General features: G+C 37.0%; 3 protein-coding genes across 3 annotated transcripts; all 3 read right to left on the bottom strand.

Annotated features, from left to right (window-relative positions):
* Positions 1-683: 683 nt before the first annotated feature.
* On the bottom strand, positions 684-5,772 carry LOC116292271 (uncharacterized). The gene is made up of 5 exons (XM_031699552.2): positions 5,545-5,772; positions 2,851-3,739; positions 2,113-2,655; positions 1,238-1,370; positions 684-861 (listed from the first exon to the last, which is right to left on the bottom strand). Exons 1-5 carry the CDS (start codon positions 5,625-5,627, stop codon positions 689-691), a joined length of 1,821 nt encoding a protein of 606 aa, XP_031555412.2. The 5' UTR covers positions 5,628-5,772; the 3' UTR covers positions 684-688.
* A 1,933-nt stretch (positions 5,773-7,705) lies between these two features.
* LOC148910647 (uncharacterized) lies at positions 7,706-12,474 on the bottom strand. Its single transcript, XM_089031295.1, has 4 exons — positions 11,783-12,474; positions 11,536-11,672; positions 10,163-11,143; positions 7,706-10,027 (listed from the first exon to the last, which is right to left on the bottom strand). Exons 1-4 carry the CDS (start codon positions 11,823-11,825, stop codon positions 7,961-7,963), a joined length of 3,228 nt encoding a protein of 1,075 aa, XP_088887421.1. The 5' UTR covers positions 11,826-12,474; the 3' UTR covers positions 7,706-7,960.
* Positions 12,475-15,908: 3,434 nt separating this feature from the next.
* On the bottom strand, positions 15,909-17,607 carry LOC148910646 (uncharacterized). The gene has a single exon (XM_089030955.1). The coding sequence runs from the start codon at positions 17,266-17,268 to the stop codon at positions 16,327-16,329; it is 942 nt and encodes a 313-aa protein (XP_088887081.1). The 5' UTR covers positions 17,269-17,607; the 3' UTR covers positions 15,909-16,326.
* Between the last annotated feature and the right edge of the window lie 713 nt (positions 17,608-18,320).

Genomic DNA, 18,320 nt, shown 5'->3' with positions numbered 1-18,320 from the left:
TTGCTCGACGGGATTTCATTTTCATCTGTTTCTCTTTCGTCGATGCTGTTCGTATAGTCATTGCTGTTTACCTGAAGTTCCTCATTAGTTATTTCACTGTTCTGATCTTCAACTGTGTAGTCTTTTTCAAGTTCCATAGATGCCGGCGCCTTGCTAATACTTTCTCTTTTGTGATTCTCTTCGAATTTCTTTTCATCTTTACATCGTTCCTCGCCTACCACATTCTCTTCTTCAGCAGCCTCGTATTTCAAACTTATCGATGACCTTGACCCCTGATCAGTTTCTTCTCTTGTGACGTCATTATCGTTTGACCAATCACTATCTTCATATTTCTCATCTTCTCGCTCTGACCTTAAAGAAAGCTGACTTTCTTTACCTCGTGATATAGACGCAGTAGAACTACTCATAGTACTCTCTTCTTTAATGTCACTGTATGTCGAAGAATCCCTTCTGTCAAGATCTTTGTCATGCTTAGAGCCGTCGCCCGCCATATTTATTTTTTCGTCTGTATAATCTTGATTAGAAGTTTCGTTTTCTTTTTGCTCTGGTTTATCATACAAAGACAAGGAATTCCCGCCAAACGAACTGTAACTGGTGGTACTTTGTCCACTTATGGAAATATCTCCTTCTTCGTCTTCTTCCTCCACTTCCTCTTCTTCTTCTTCTTTTCCATCTCGTTCTTTTTCTTCTACTTCGTCTTTTTCTTCTTCTTCTTCTTCTTCTTCTTCTTCTTCTTCTTCTCTTCTTCTTCTTCTCCTTCTTCTTTCTCATCTCCTATCGCTGTTAACCTTGGAACACCAGCAAACGAAGAAGACACTTGCCGCCTCCGTTTGACACCAAAATCCTCGTGAGCGCGGGACTCTGGAACATATCAAAGTTTTTTGGCGAGAAAATTATCAAACAAAAAAATTTATCGCCACTTTCTGCTGTGCAACTGAACCTCATGTCACGAGGCAAGTTACACGACAAATTGCTCTATGTAACCTCCCTTGCGTAAGCTTGTACAACACCGCTCTGCACAATTTTCAGCTAATGATGTTTCATCATGCGATCGCGAAGCGGGAGAACCTACATAGCAATCAGTTGATGTAATGTTTTCAGAAAATCTTATTGTATTCTATTGTCGTTCTATTTATTGTATTAGTTGTGATGCATTGTATTTTTATAGATACATTATATTACACTCAAATGCTTGCTACGCAGGATCTCCCTTCGTCAAGCAGCACTGCTACAATACCTGGCAAAGAATTGATCACGTGGCTACTACCGAGAGATGAGACAGTATGCCTTCGAAGGAGTGGCTTCTTCTGTCGTAAATCACGTGACTTGCGTCTATCTCCTCCAAGTTTACAATGGAGTTCTTTGGCGATCTAAAGAAATGTTTACGAAAAAGTAAACCACGATATACATGGTGAATAGAGTGATTTCATGGCAGAGCGCTAGCATGATGAAATGTTTTTGCAAGATTAGATACTTCACGATTTTCCCTAAAAGATCATTTTAATTGGACTTGGGCGTAATTTTTTCCTATTTCAGACAACATGTTATTCTCTCGAGTAAAGCTTTGTTGGAGTTACTACAGTATTCATCCATATTCATTCATCTTCTGATGCACAACCATTAAACAAAGAAACCACTTCATGCCGACTGAAATGACAATTAAATGAGAAAACAATTCGTCCAAGATAAAAGGGCCTATCGTCCTTCCCTACAACATCGTTTCCGTGAAGTTACTCTATAATCCATGTCAAAGGAAATATATATGTTATTTAAAATTTCCTTAGCCGCCAATTTGGATCCATTGGCCAAAGTATCACCACGACCTGTCGCACTCAACACCTAATTTAAGACTCGACGACTACAAACTACAAAAATTTCGCCGAATAGACTGGGTCGAGTATTTCTGCGCATGCTCCTAGCAGTTTATTTTCTTACCCCAATTGCTTTGGTAAGAAGTCAAAACGTTTTACGTAGTATTGACAACGTATGTCTTATGGCTATATTTAAGACCGACAGAAGAAACATGTAGTGCTTATTCTGTAGTCTGTAGTCGTCGAATCTTAATGGTCGCACAGACCTCCCACCAGTAAAAGCTAGTGGAGCAATACTCACGGGAGTAGGCTTTTGTAGAGTGACGCAATACTGCATGTCAGCGGTAGAATGGATCGTAACCTTCCCAATAGTCTCTGGGAGCTTAGTCGGATCACTGAGCCTCAGTTTCAAGTTAAAATCCACAAAGGTGGTTTTACCAAGGAACATGGTGGTCCTCTCTTCCGAGTGGTCAGCGGCGTCTCGGTCAGGTTCAAATCTCCCGCGAACTAAAATACGAACTTTGCCTAACGGTACCGTGAGAGGCTGGGAACAAACTTCGTAGACAAAGCAACTATCTGGGTTGCAGGCCTGTGAAGAATCGAGAAGAGATATTCGAAGTACAAACTGCTTTCCTGGTTCAGCTATCTCGGTGATGAAGCCTTTGAGTAATGGCGTCACCAGGACGTCGGGCGAGGTTGCTGTGCACAGCTCACGGGAGATGCGAGAGGAGACTTGCTCGATAAAGTGCATGTGTTTGTTTGGAAAACGTCTGACCAGTTTGAACAGACCGCCGCTTGTAATCAAGAATGTTGCAATCTTTTTGCCATTTTTTGTTGTCTCGACCTATGATTTTGGAAACAGATAAAATTGTCTCAATGATTATATTGCTGTGCTGTGCTGTGCTGTGCTGTGCTGTGCTGTGCTGTGCTGTGCTGTGCTGTGCTGTGCTGTGCTGTGCTGTGCTGTGCTGTGCTGTGCTGTGCTGTGCTGTGCTGCCCTACCCTGCCCTACCCTGCCTTGCTCATTTTGTCTTCATACCTCTGGAGTGCTGTAGTGATGGTGCCAAATGATAGCTTCGTCCTCCATTTCTCGACTTGCTAACACCACAAGTCGGCTACTCTCTTTCTCAAAGAAACCATCAAACTCATTTCCCAGCAGCGGCAACGAAAGCTTCACGGGTTTACAAAACCTCGTCCTGATTGGTCGAACGAGAACCACTGGACTTCCGGTTACATCAATCATATTCTCATTAGCATTTTCTCGGATTTGGATCGGAAGTCTTCGACGAGAGTCGTTAAATGTCGGGCTTGCCGAAGGTGAGTTGTATAAATCCTCCAAGCATACGACTTTAAGGGTTACTTTGGTATCTGAGTTCACGCAACCGGTGTCGTAAGCTATTTTAATCCCGGGATAATCTTCAACATGAACAATAAGTTCTTGTCGAGGTGACACCTTGCTCGTAACTTCAGGACATTGAGTTAAAATCAGCGTATAAAATCCTGAATATTTACAAATTATTTTCGCTTCTGTCCTCAAAGGATTCATAATAAACAACCTGGAGTCGATTCGACCCCATTGTAGGAACCTTACATCGTTTTTGACAGCGAAAGAATTACTGAACATGCATACCACTTGACCAGCGGTCTTTTGGTTTACACAGCTTGGTAACCGCACCGTCATCTCAGCGGGAGGGTTAAAGACATAATCTTTAGGATATATTTGAATGATATCGTGAACGCGATGATCATTTCCTTCTAAGAATGGTTCATACAGGGTCTTGTTGTTGATACGAAACTTCACAGCAATCGGTTTGATGTTCTTAACAGATTCCCTTGAAACTTTAAGTCTTATTCCAAGAAACCCGTGAGCTAGGTTCAAGTCTCCTATGAGTTCGTTTTTACCGCTAACCCATCCAGAAGTAATGGTGCTAAGAAAGAGACAAATAGGAATTAGAAAAGAAGAAAAACTTCATATTTTGGAAAGATTTTCAATCTATCCCAATTTTAATTTCCCCTTTTACAGTTTTATTTATTTATTTATTTATTTATTTATCTATCTATCTATCTATTTATTTATTTATTTATTTATTTATTTATTTATTTATTTGTTTGTTTATTTATTTGTTTGTTTATTTATTTGTTTGTTTATTTGTTTGTTTGTTCGTTCGTTCGTTCGTTTATTTATTTCTTCCTCCCACTGTATTCCGATCGTTGCCTACGTGACACCTTTGCCTCAACCCCTCCTCTGAAAAAATAATTTATTACTGTGACAAAATAGAATAGATTGCACTTATATAGATGATAACATCAACGAATTATTTTGCACTAACGAACTACAGTAAAATATATCTTTTACATTGAATTTATCTAATAACTGTTATGAATCTCACGTGGCCTGAAATGGAAAAATATTACTCATAAGGTAAAGAGGTCTATCCAAAAACTCACTTTGGTTAATAGCCTAGGCCTCGTTTTACTTATTCACTACTTTATTTTGCAACAAAGAACACAAGGACTGACAAGAAATTACAGAGCTACTTTGACCAAATCTTATCACTGCTAGAAAAACGAAAGGTCTTCATCTTAATAACGTGCTTTTTGCCTTGAATTAAATATTTTGAGTTTTTTTGGATTGATTTTGTTTCCTCTACATGATGCCACTGAGAAAACTGTAAAAAGATCGCAGGGCGTCTTCTAATTCATTGGCCGAAAAGTTGCGGTCTAATTGCATAGCGCCATGTTGTGTTATTCCTTTTGTTTGCTATGTTTACCTTGCCACCTTTATTATTTACCTTTATCTCTGATATATATTGCATTAATAAATACACAAGAAATAGTTAAATCTTTAAAAAATTCTGAACAATATACTTATTTTAATGTTGAATCGTTATTTGTTTTAGCAAAAAGTGTTCGTTGAACACTTCGCTTTCAAAGCATGACACCGAGCAAAATTAATGCATGTTTCAGAGTTGGGATTACTATTTCTTATTATAAAAAGTTTTGCTAATATAATTTCCTTCGCCAGCTGTTCTAGCTTCTGTAGTTTGCATAAAGAGGGAAAATTGTTTAATGGGGCTATATCAATCTATGTTGAAAGACGAAAGACTTGGGACTTTTTTTGCGAATTTATTCAGCGTTTGACGACAAAATGGCGTCACAATATATACATGTCAAAATTTGGTAACATAACGATCCGGTTTTTTAAAGGAAATTTGTAGCTGCAGCAGTTAAATAGTCTCATTAGTTATGAAGATATTGAATCGTTAGTTAAATGTAAACGCTATAAAAGCGAATATAACAAAAAGTCAAAGGATGTTTACCCGTTGGTTATCGACATCAAAAACCATAAGCAATAAAACAATATATCATATCTGCAAGAAGCTTATTACTCTTTATATTGACGTTTTCTAAGTAGCAGTGAGAAATACTGAATTTGAATAATTGAAGACTTGATTATAAATTTATAAAGAGGGTTAAGATGGGTAAAGACGGGTGATTTTTGATTGTTAATTGATCTAGTTCGTTCAAGAATGGATTTGAAAGCATACGTTAATTGCTGTAATGGCTTCCTATAATGTTTGAACACGTCCTTATCAAGTTTGAAGTGTAATTTACACCAGCTCTTGTACACAATAACTCTCTTATGACACTTATAAATCTTCACAACACAAATAGGTAATAAAACACAAGGCAAAAACAGTTAAAATGCAACTAATTCACGAATATACTTTACCTAAACTGAGGTCTTCTACTTGAGTCGTCTTCATCCATCATTATCCTTCTTTGGTGCAGTAATTTATGGCGTTTTTTGTCCATAACAACCAAACGAAAATCTTTATTTGCAAACAACGTTTCACGCTCTCAATAATTGTAAGCAATTAAACGAAGTCCTTATTCATTAGCAAACAAAAGATATTCCACTAGAATGGCCTCTGATGGTTTTTATTCCTTTGGGAATCGTTTTTAAGCTTTTTGAGATTTATACATTTTTTAAGGAAAACAATGAAATTGCTTAGCTACAAAATCCTCCGCGACGAGTTAATTAATCAAAATGGGGTTTTGTGCTGATGATGAAGAAGCTAAAAAAAATACATAGGAAGCAATTGTTTTGTTACCGTCGCTATTGTCAACTTCTTCATGAACAAATTTCCTCTTCAGAATGACATTAAAAACTATTTCCGATAAAGAATTTAAAATAAATAACGTGATTTTGTAGGAACTGATCAACTCTTTCACTAGCGATGCATTATCTCATGTACTCTAACTACTGGCATCCTTATAATTCCTTTTTTTTCTTTCTATTTTTTTAAATATAATAAATACTTCATTAAAACAAAGACGTGTCACTTTACAATATACAGATATACACAAAAAGCCATACATAACATTTTCTGTCTCTTTTCCTTATATTTCTTATATAAGTTTTTTTTCTTAATAATTCCTAATATATAAGTTCAGCAATATTTTCTTTGTCATGTTGAATAGATATATAGTAAACCATAAGTACAGAATAGCACCAATGAAACAAGTGAAAACAAAAGAAATAGATGTGTTTATAAAATAACTGTCATAAATGTCGCGTTCTGATTGGTTGTGAGAGCGTGTTTTATGAGAGCACACAGCACGCGCGCGCACAGCTTTTGACTCAGCTGCTAGTTTTGTGCCTTTTCCCCTCTAGTCTTCTTTCATGCTCACGAACCATGTCATATTAAAGTCCTTGCTTTACAATTAAATATTAAAATATGACATCATTTAAAATGAAGCTCAAAATTAGGAGAATCGCTTACTTTCGTGTGTGTGTCAAAAAATTGTAAGTAGAAATCTCAACACAGAAGTGGGTCTTTCATAGAACAAGATTGATATCACAAGTAGGACTTTTTAATTCTAATCGATGTTCATACATTTACTGCATCTTATCAAGTTCTCTGCTTGGAGCCATCGTTTCGTGTCACTCAAGCGAAATCGGGGGAGAGTTGTATTCCAGATCGTGTCATTGTCTTATTTAAGCTTCATTGTATTGCAGTGAATTGCTCTTTTACTGGTAGCATTAATTTTGAATGTTTGAAACCAAAGCCGGAAATTTACAAGCATGTTAAGAGGGGATGTCAGCAAAAATCGAACATTTTGTGGCAACGGTCGAAAAATCGATTTCGCTCATATTCTAACCTTAGGTAGGCCTTATTCTAACTAGAACCACTATGTAGTTTGTTTTTAAAAATATCGCTTATTTTACGAGAAAAACGAGAAAATTGATTTTTGCGGATTTCAGCCTTTTGACGGCGGAAAGAAATCGACTACTTCAGAGCCTTCGCGTCGCAAAGAAAAGTAATTCAGACATATAAAACCATTATAATCTTATCAATTGGTATCTAAACTTGTTTTAGGAAAATGTTCAGCTATCTCAGTTTCCTTTTTCAAGACGAAAAAAATTTTTTTTTGACCCATACATTTTACAATACCAAGAGTATAGAAAGTTTAAAAAAATATTTTGGTATGTGCTATATAAAATAATGGGCTAAAATTTGGGCTAGTTAAAGTTAAGATGCTATATAATCTTATTCCACTGAAATTTGGTTGGGTAAATTATTTATCGCGTAAATAAAAAGCTTGAAATTCTTAAAAAATTCAGCGATTTCTCTGTCGGCAAAGATCAGTCGATTTCAATAGTTCTGCACAAACAACGCAATAAATCCGAGTTTGTTCGTTTTTCGAGCAATAATCTAAAGCAAAAATACTTTAAAAGGCCTAAGTTATTATTTTTAAGATAACGAAGAATCTTTTGAGGCTCAGATTCAAACACGCTTTGCTATTCGCGACTGAGAAGTGGACTGAGTATTGTAAGCAAACTTGAATAACTAACAAAGTGTCTAACGATTACAGTAGGGATTGCTCACCATATTTTCGGATTACTTCAGACTATTCTGCTTTAACCGTTGAATATTATTTATAGTTAGGTGAAGAATAAGTAGTCGTTCTATTTTTCTTGCTCCTACCATGATAAATTGGGAAAGGACGGTAATCTGAGATGTAAACATGTAATCCACAATGCATGCCGCTTAAAACAATACACGTCACCAGTGACACCAAACTGACAGTGACATCTGATTATAAGATATCGTCGTGTGTTTCATATTTTTGAGATGAATTTCCTAGGTAACTGAGGATAAACTAACAAACTTTACCTTCAAGAGAGACAGACTGCAAATACAGGTGTTGACTAATTCTTGCAGGAGATGTAAGTATGGCTTCTTGCGTCTTGTCTTAATGTGAGACGTCTCAAGCTCGAAGGAGGCACAGATTTCCTGAAGCATTTGGATTGAAAAAGATGATAGCTTGGATTTGGATGCCATTTCGCAGATATTGTAATGATCAAACATGATTGGATGTTTTGCAGAAACCAGTTCCATTACTTCATTCATTACATGAAACAATTCTTTTTCTTTGTTTTCCTCATTTTTCTTCATTTCATCGTTGTCTTCGTCATCAGCTGAGCCTAGCTTCTTTTTTCTTGCCAAACGCGAGAAAAAGCCTGCAATTTGTTGCGACGTAAGATATTCATTCTTATTGAACATACTTGAGCCATCTTTGTTTTTGGCCCTTCTCATGGTCTGGGCCACAGCTGCAGGATTGGCCTTCCTTCCAGTTGATTCTCCGTTTTCAAAAATATCGGTTAGATAGTTTTTCTGTGCTTCATTAAATCTTTTTCGTTTTGCTGCTGATTTTAGTGCCCATCCTTTAGGAAGCACTTGATCATGATCTAGATTGACGGTAGTGTCCCCATCTATCTGAGGAACGTCAGTAGCACCATGCTCTAGCTTTGTAGCGTACATAATCATAGCTCTGTCATACAGAGTTTCATGCTCAAGAACATATTTGTGGCTTCCATAATCAATATGCTTTTCGAGAGAAGAATATCTCTGAAAAGACATAATACAGCCTTCTTCGGGGCAAAAGAATAACGCATTTTCGTCATCTCGACCAATTTTCGCGCCCTCACTATCTTCGTCTTGGTTATCTTCTGTTAAGTTGACATCATCATCATTATCATCATCGTCATCATCATCGTCATCATCATCATTATCCTTAACTTTTTTTACCTTCTGCAGTGACTCAGCTTTAAGAGCGGGTTTTTTTGTCGGCATTTTTCTTGCTTTGATGGAAAGAAAGGTAACCTTTAATACTTCATAATCTGGAATCTTGTTGAGCTTTGGCAATTTGTTGGGCAGATTAAAGCTACTCCAAGGCATAAATTTGCCAGCACCAATTTCATAAGCCCTCCAAACTGTAATTCCTTCATTGCTGTAAGCGATGTTGTTAATAAAGCTCACACCTTCCCATTTTTCTGATAAGTCTGGAGAAGCTTGAGCGCCGCACAGTGTTACTCTTACCCCAGGGATTCCTCCAAATGACTCCATAGCACACTTCATTTGTTGAGCAGTATCTATATCATGTCCTGAGTTTAAATACTTCTTCATATGATTCTTGATAGTTGCAGCCTTTCTATCGCATGCGCCTTTGCCGCCCTGCGGGTCTGAGAAATCAATGCGCACTAGATTAAAGTCATTTTGTGATGCAACCTGATAAATGCCAAGGATTGTCGATGCAGAATGATAACATCCGGCATTATCTTGTCTGAGGTAAAGAGAGGTAATGTCAGAAGTGATGCTCTTAAGTTGCTGTAGAACGTCGTCAAAAATAGCCAGAACAGCAGGACTGTCCTGAATGCAGCTTTCAAATATATGTACAAACGTCAACATTTTCATTTCTCCTTCATCTGTTTTGGTCATGGCAACAGTTATGTGCCAGGGGATCCCGCGCTTACCAAACCAGTCTTGCTGGCTTTCTCGGAACTTTCTTGGCAAAAACTTCATTGCCCAGTCGGAAACTAAAAGCACTGCCTCCTTTCTTAAATCTTTAATAATTTCTTGCCTTGCTTGATCTTGATTAATTGATCGTAAAAGATGGGACTTCCAGGCCTCGATGTTCTGCGCGGACTGGGAGATCAAGAACTCCATTTCTCCTTTATCTTCCAAGGTGCATCTAGTGCTTTCTACTACGCATTTTATTTCTTTCAGAGTTACAGGAAATAAGTTACATCTATCGCATTTCAGGTCATGCTCGTGGTCACAGTCAACCATGTGGTCATCTTCACTTGGATAACTTAGGGCGTGCGTTCTGCAATGATCTGCAACTTTTGAGCTTTTGGTAACGTGAACCTTCAACAAAACATTATAACGATATTATGCATGTATTTCATGATGCTTATTGGTTTGGAGCTTGGGATTTTACTGCAGCGTGCGCTTTCAATAATGAATTGTTGCAGAATAACTGAAAGTGAACATTTAGTTTACCTTATAGTCGCCTTTGAAGTAACGCTTTGCTAGTTTGAGATTCTGCTTTATTTCCTTCGCCCAAGTAAGCCCATTCCCGTAAGTGTCTCCAAGCTTTTCAACCAACTCTTCAAGATCATCAAAGGCTTTTGCTCCAAGTGCTGAAAAGTTGTCTAAGCCCTGTAAAGATTTGCGTATTGAAGCTGAACATACGCTGAGAACTCTGCATAACGAACTACGACTCATTGGTTTGAAACCTGTCTCTTGACAATAGCTTTGGTACTGACAAATAATTTGCTCAGGTATCAAAGATCGTATAACATTTGGGATCCTGATTTCTGTTTGTGACGATAACTTAAGCGTTTTCTCGCCAAATGGCAAATCTTGTACAATATGTGAGCTGGTAATGAATATAATGAAGTGCTCAAGCTTTTCTGGTTGAACGTACATTCGCGTGTTCTTAGTGGAAGGTAAAACTGCCCCTCTGCCGTGGAGTAAAAGGTGGTGTCTTGCAAGATTGAAGCGATATCTTGTCAAACTAGGTATCCACCTGCGAAGCTCTTTAAAACTCAATTTGTCCGCCATGATGGATAATATCTGTCTGCGGGTGCTCCAAGAACTGCTGTTATTGTAGCATTCAGATAAAGCCTCCATAAGGGAGTTATCAACACTACATTTATTAGACTTCGTTTCTTTCAATGCAGAAAATAGCATTTCAGAATCTTCAGGAGCAATCTCCTTCAGGCATGCATCTACAACCTGTTGCGTTTTCCGGATATGAAAACGCTTTGTGCGCTCTGATGTTTGTTCCCATGGCAACAAAAGAGAATGACGAATAGGGCTAATGTCCCGTGAACAAAGGAAGGCATTCAATTTTTCTTTTGGGGAAGGAACAACCTCCGTTTCTTCCACAGTGACGGATAAGTAAGAAGATTCGCTTGGTTGATACAGACTTGTAGGCGTGGAGAACTTTGGATTAAACGTCACCTCCTCCTTTTCGTCCTAAAATTATTTAACAGAAAAAATAATTTAAAAAAATATAAGAAAATGAACGCACTTCTAATTCTGATTTCATTTATCGGTAGAATACGTAAATTCCCGACCCACAAAAACATGTAAAATACGCATTAACGTTTTGTTGATTTTCAGAGTTTCCCACTTCCTCTCCATTCCCTTCCCACTCCCCTTCCCATTTCCCGCTCCACACTTTTTCATATTATACCAATCCGCCGCCACTCGCGCCGCCTTTACTAATTTAATCTGATTACCAAACCGACTAACAAATAAACAAATATAAAATAACCAAGGGTTTTGAAAACAGCACTAACGCACAAAAATCATTTATTTTAGTAATAAAAGCATTCCTTCAGTTTTCAAGGAGAAAAGATATTTACCAGCGACAAATTACTTATTTGCTCAACAATCCTCTGTTCATCCAGTTCCTGTCTTTGGGAGGCGCTGGTGGTGACCGGAGTCTGTGGATCGGAGTCTTCGAGTTGTTTAAGAGTTTTTCTGCAATTTATGCACATTCCTACAAGTAAATGAAAGAAACATTTTTATTACTATAAAAGTATTTCATAGAAAGAAAAAATGCGCAAATCAAACCTCGAGTATCATTAGGAATGCAAACTTGTTACTGACCTGAACCTACTTGTAGGAATACCTCAGTCTTATTTAATATCATAGACGAATCGGATTTTCCTATTCCTCTTTCAAATCTCGGCCATTTTCCTTTGGTCTTTTGATGCTTAGATATTTCAACAGGTACTCTGCACCTTGTATTGCAGCCTCTTGTCCATCCCAATCCTAATTTTGAACGATGGAATGGACATATTGACCACGTATCAACATCATTTGGACAAACAAATATGGCTGCCCGACTCAAGATCAAGTCAACTTCATTTTCGGGGCCAGAGAACGCAAAGGCGGTCTTGTGGTCGAAAATCTCCTTTCTGCAGGCCAATAAAGGGATTATGGCAGTATCTCGTTTCCTGTCCTTTGGATCGAACCCACAGCTTCCTCCAACCAAAAGTTTGTTAGTTTATCCTCAGTTACCTAGGAAATTCATCTCAAAAATATGAAACACACGACGATATCTTATAATCAGATGTCACTGTCAGTTTGGTGTCACTGGTGACGTGTATTGTTTTAAGCGGCATGCATTGTGGATTACATGTTTACATCTCAGATTACCGTCCTTTCCCAATTTATCATGGTAGGAGCAAGAAAAATAGAACGACTACTTATTCTTCACCTAACTATAAATAATATTCAACGGTTAAAGCAGAATAGTCTGAAGTAATCCGAAAATATGGTGAGCAATCCCTACTGTAATCGTTAGACACTTCGTTAGTTATTCAAGTTTGCTTACAATACTCAGTCCACTTCTCAGTCGCGAATAGCAAAGCGTGTTTGAATCTGAGCCTCAAAAGATTCTTCGTTATCTTAAAAATAATAACTTAGGCCTTTTAAAGTATTTTTGCTTTAGATTATTGCTCGAAAAACGAACAAACTCGGATTTATTGCGTTGTTTGTGCAGAACTATTGAAATCGACTGATCTTTGCCGACAGAGAAATCGCTGAATTTTTTAAGAATTTCAAGCTTTTTATTTACGCGATAAATAATTTACCCAACCAAATTTCAGTGGAATAAGATTATATAGCATCTTAACTTTAACTAGCCCAAATTTTAGCCCATTATTTTATATAGCACATACCAAAATATTTTTTTAAACTTTCTATACTCTTGGTATTGTAAAATGTATGGGTCAAAAAACATTTTCCTAAAACAAGTTTAGATACCAATTGATAAGATTATAATGGTTTTATATGTCTGAATTACTTTTCTTTGCGACGCGAAGGCTCTGAAGTAGTCGATTTCTTTCCGCCGTCAAAAGGCTTAAATCCGCAAAAATCAATTTTCTCGTTTTTCTCGTAAAATAAGCGATATTTTTAAAAACAAACTACATAGTGGTTCTAGTTAGAATAAGGCCTACCTAAGGTTAGAATATGAGCGAAATCGATTTTTCGACCGTTGCCACAAAATTTCAAAATTGTTCGATTTTTGCTGACATCCCCTCTTAAGTCCCTTTTCTATTTCCCTTCAGTCTTAGTGTTTTTCAGTTTTTCACGCTTTGTTCGCAAGTAAAATAGAAATAGATACGTAAGTAACTAAAAATCTAAAATAAATCTAAAATAAATCAATAAGTTACACGTTAATCATAGTTTCGTGGTTAAACCTTTTTAACGTAGAAAATTAATAAAGCATAGAGTGGCGGGGTTACGTTTTTAACTGAATAATTTGAAGTCTTGGTGTTTTTCAAATATTCTTCCCAACTTCCAGCATGAATACCCAGACGTCTTCACGGCACCACCCACTAGTCCTTTGCGCGCATATGATATAGAGATCCAGGTACACTGAGTAAATGTTCTTGTCAGCAAACTTTGCCAGGAAAGATAGGAAAGCATAGCTCTGATTTTCTCGGATAGATATTGCTTATATGACTGATAAACGTCTGATCGAGATTATACAGATTATAAACAATCGACTAGGAATAAATCTTTTTTCTTTTTTTTTTTTCACTAAAAAGATTGCCTTATTGTTGAAGATTTAAATCTAATAAAAAATGGATTTTAAAGAAAAAAAGAAAAATCTTATGTGGATAAGATGGGATTCGAACTCAACAAAAGGAATTAAAAAAAAAAAAAAAAAAAAAAAACGACTCCACTTTGCCATACCCCCTAGACATCCGCAGAGCTGAGGCGTCGTATGGACTTCGGACCTGACGGCGATTAAATCCTTCTGCCCTTGGGTGTACGAATTACGCAAGAAAATGTTCTAGCCGAAGCATCAGGGGAGAGACCAGCCGGCCCCCAGACCATATCGGCTAATCCCTTGCATCTCTGCCACGCACGGAATCGGTTGAAAATAGATTGTTAAAAAGTCTAGTCTATTCGGTGCATTGTTTTCACGGCTATTGTTATGCTGATTTACCTGGAATCGTGGTCCAGTGGATAAATCGTTGTCGTTCAAGATACTGAGTCAAGCTCGTCTGAGGAGGGTTAGCACTTGGATGGGTGACCTAAATATTATACCTACTCATGCACGCTTTTGCTCTTTTTTTTCCGTTTTTCTTTTTTGATTTTTAAAAAAAATATTAAAATATAGAATAGTGACCTATTCCTGTCTATCCAAATCCGTCAAATTGAAATCTAGCAGAGGAAAATCCCTGGAAAAATATTAAACCAAACCTTTCTATGCTTTCTATGATCGTTTATAGCGCTAGCATTATTAAGTCTTAAGTAAAAATCTGGCAAGTAAAAATGACTTAACACAAGGTGAAGGCGATCTACCAAGGGGAATTGAAGGTCGCCAACTTTATGTGTTGATAATCTTTAATGAGGGAAACCTACTCACTAAGCGTGGTTTTCAGTAGTGCCCTAAATAAGAATATACAACGACTAATTTTACAATAATACAATTAAAGAAATATGAATAAACAAAAAGACGGATAAAAAGATAAATTAAATACGATAAGATACTTTACTAATTAAACATGGGATTTGTTTACTAACGGGAATATTTGAAGCCTTATTTTCCTAGTTTAAAGTAGAGCTTTTAATCTTAAACTCTTTCAGCATAGGATACTGATTTGTGATTTTTGAGTAGACAATTAAAAGAAAGATCTTTTCACGCCATCTTGAACTTTCTTGGTCAGTTTATGAGTAATTCCTAATCCTGCACTGAACTTGAATTTAAGCAACTAACGAAAAAAGAATATGCGTAGACATTAATTTCTGACACGTCATTCGCAGCCCCACCCCCAATCAATCACTTTGATAAATTAGACATTGATTGACAACTGTCACTAGAAAATAAACCAAACTCTCTATATCACATGTCCGCAAAGTCTTTTGGGTAGTGCCGTGAAGACCCCTGAGTACTAATTGCGCAATTTTGGAATTTTCTGAACGCAACGCATTTTTAGACTGGGCTGCCACAGGCAACCCAGTAATTATAAATAATCATTCTACTGTTTTCAAGGAAAGAATGAAGATCTGAACTGAGCACAACTCGAGTTCAGTAAAATTTTACACCGAAAAAATAAATATCCAATATTTACACAAAAACTGCAGTCGTTTTAGTAGACTCTGAACTAACAAATTATAATAAATTTTAAAGTAGTTTTACTTGTGACGCCTTTACTCCTGAGGCAAGTAAAATAGAATTTAAAAACAGTCTAACCAGGTCGAAACAATTAATCTTTAATCACACCTGGAGCAAAATTCTGGCTATTATTTTTAACCTTGCGAGAGCTGAGCAAAAAAGAGCATTCAATGATGGCTACATTGTGAACATTATTTTTTCAAATCATAATCATTCGGGGGAAAAAAAGATTTAAATGTGAGAAAAAATACAGCAATTTTATTGGATCACTTAATTCTACTGAAAGAGTATTTGCGGCATTTGACTGAACAAACCACACAAAAATATTTGGAAGCCAATCCAGTGTTGAAAAAACGCACACGTCTTCGAAATCGTGCGAAAACCGCGCGCAAATGCATCGTCGTAACGACTATTTTCGCGCATTTATCGTGTTTGCAACAGAGCAATTCCATTATTTCTCCCTTGAAATAAAAACTTTGAGGTACGGCTATGCCATGAAATGAGAAGGAAAGAGAGGTAAATCCATACTCTCCTGTCTTCCCTCTTGCGGTAAACACTCTTCCAGACGGATTGGCTATTCGTCGAAGATTTCCACTAAGCTGTACTTATCTATTTTATTTCAATTTCCTGCTCTAAATTCGATCTTTCGCAGAATCCACTCTATAGGTTTTAACTGTTGTTTACAATTATTTTTACTTTAATGGTAAGAACTAGACTGAATAGTTTGATTATAAAGCAGGTAAAAATATAGGAGATTGCAGGAAATAAGATTTGAAAATATGAAAGTATTACAATGAATAATAAGATGTCTGGTGTTTATTAGGAAATTAAGGAAATGCGCTAGATCCCAATTTTAGAAATAGCAGTGCCTAGAACGTGTTTTTTTTTTTTCTTTTCTGTCTGCATTTTAAACCATGATATTCAATAGTTGTTTTTTTGTCCTGATAACCGTGTTGGATTGTAAGCAATATCTTTGTTGATTACCCGCTCAGAATTGAAAGAAAAAAACATGGCATTTTTACAGTACCCAACTGTCCAAAACATCTTGTAGTCTTAAGTGCTCTCTCAAACCATTCAGGCTCGTCTTCCCATCTCCACTGATAAGTCGTTCAAGCTCCTCGCATATAGCCATTCTTCGGCCACAATTTGTTGCCAAAAATTCATTATAAAAATGAATGTCAAGAGCTTTGAGAAATCTTTCGCGAACGGGATTGCTCTTTTCTGGGATTTTAGGGATGTCTTTAGCAGTGTCAATTTTCGTAATCTTTTTCGATTTTTCATCTTCGTCATGATCTAAGACACTTATTAAGTTGGAAACCCCATCGCTGTATATGTCACTTGAGCGAATCCACCTGCCTTTCATATCCTTCACCGCACAGCTTTGCGCATTATTCGTACTGCCGGATAAAGAATCAAAACCAACTCTTCGTTCAAAACTAGATATTTCATCGTCTATCACCTCAGCGCTAGTTTCACATTTATAACTAGATAACCGATCTTTCTTTTTGCGTCGACCCCTTAAAAATCCATCAGAAATGCCAGAGATTTCTGGCTTTCTTATGCGCTCTACCCGCATTAGACCCGGCTGCTCTTGACTTCGGACTTCTGGTTTTTCGTATGTCTTGTCATAGGTCATCGCCGTTGATTGCTCACCATTTTTCGAGCGAATGAAACGAGTATTTGCGCTAAATGGCGCGCGTTCTAGTCTCGGTAAACCTGCTGAAATTCTCAAACGCTGTTTATTCGCTGAGGCGACAGAATCACTTGAAGAAGAATGTTCGTTTACATCAGTTTTGGTAACGTTAGTAGAAACTTCTAAGTCTTGTTGAAAAATTGGTGGCAGACGGGGAACATTAGAACGACCAAATTGAAGAATTTTGCGAGCATTTTCTCGTTGTGCTGGCATGGTCTGATGCAAGCCATAAGTCTGTCCATTTGGTGTAAATATCTTTCTCTCCATCACCAAAAAATTGATTGAAGATTTTCCGCTTGTCACTTGGGTAATGATAGTGTATAGTAGCTAAGTCTTGACCTTCTTTTGGGGAAGAATGATGAGAGAAATTGAACTTAGAATTGAAAGAGCAGTAGATTCGTCAGCACGATCGGGAAGTCCTTCCCTGTAAAAACAAACTTGTTATTACTGTGTTTTCTTAAAATACCTATATTGAAACTCGCTCATGTCAGTCCCAATATGGTCATCAACGCTCAAGCTTTATCGTAACTGAGTTCGAATACGCGAGCTCCGTCACTTGCCTGGGTTAATACTACAAAGCGATATGATTGGCTTTGAGTTCACCGTGTCTTTATAGTGTACAAGGTACGAATTCGATCTGCCGCGGACATGAATATGCATTAGTTTCTTCAAATGAGAATCCCACGAACAATAACGGGTTTGTATACATTAATTCTAAGTCCACTATTAGTATGCTCACCTGTTCTCATAGCCTAGGGTTCTGAACTAATTTCTTAATACTATGCTTGGACATAACTAATAGCTATTTCGGGCTAAACCTGCAGGACTTGGTTGAAATACAAATCAAACACCATACTATAATGTGCTTATTGGGACTCAAAGTCGGTCTTTTTAGAATACATTCATGTGCATTATCTGTATTCTATGGATTTTCAAAAATTTAATGGTCTTTAGGGGGAAATTACTGCCTAATAAATCAAAGCTTTTCCAGCTAAAACTATAGGACTTGGTCGAAAAAAAACAACATTTGTTTTGTTAATTTATTTTGTGATATTGGGATATATACGTTCTTGTGTATGATTGGATTATAAATTTAGGATTTATAAAAATATGAATAATAAACCAAATATCATATAAATACTTCGGAAATTGTTTTTACTGATAAAACGCATCTGAAATATCTGTGTTTATTTTTAGGTGAACGAGCATTAAAACCGGCGGCTTAGCAGGTCTCTGACATTATTCCTAAAATGCTCTTAGCATTAAATCTGTTATCTAACAGCAGAATATTTACCACAAACAACACATGAGGCAAAAAG

Source organism: Actinia tenebrosa, unplaced genomic scaffold, assembly GCF_029948245.1.
Source record: "Actinia tenebrosa isolate PJP-AT-01 unplaced genomic scaffold, QUT_ActTen_1.0 PGA_scaffold16__25_contigs__length_10494907, whole genome shotgun sequence".
Lineage (NCBI taxonomy): Eukaryota > Metazoa > Cnidaria > Anthozoa > Actiniaria > Actiniidae > Actinia > Actinia tenebrosa.
Note: the sequence above shows the minus strand (reverse complement) of the source record. Positions and strands in the feature narration are given on the sequence as shown.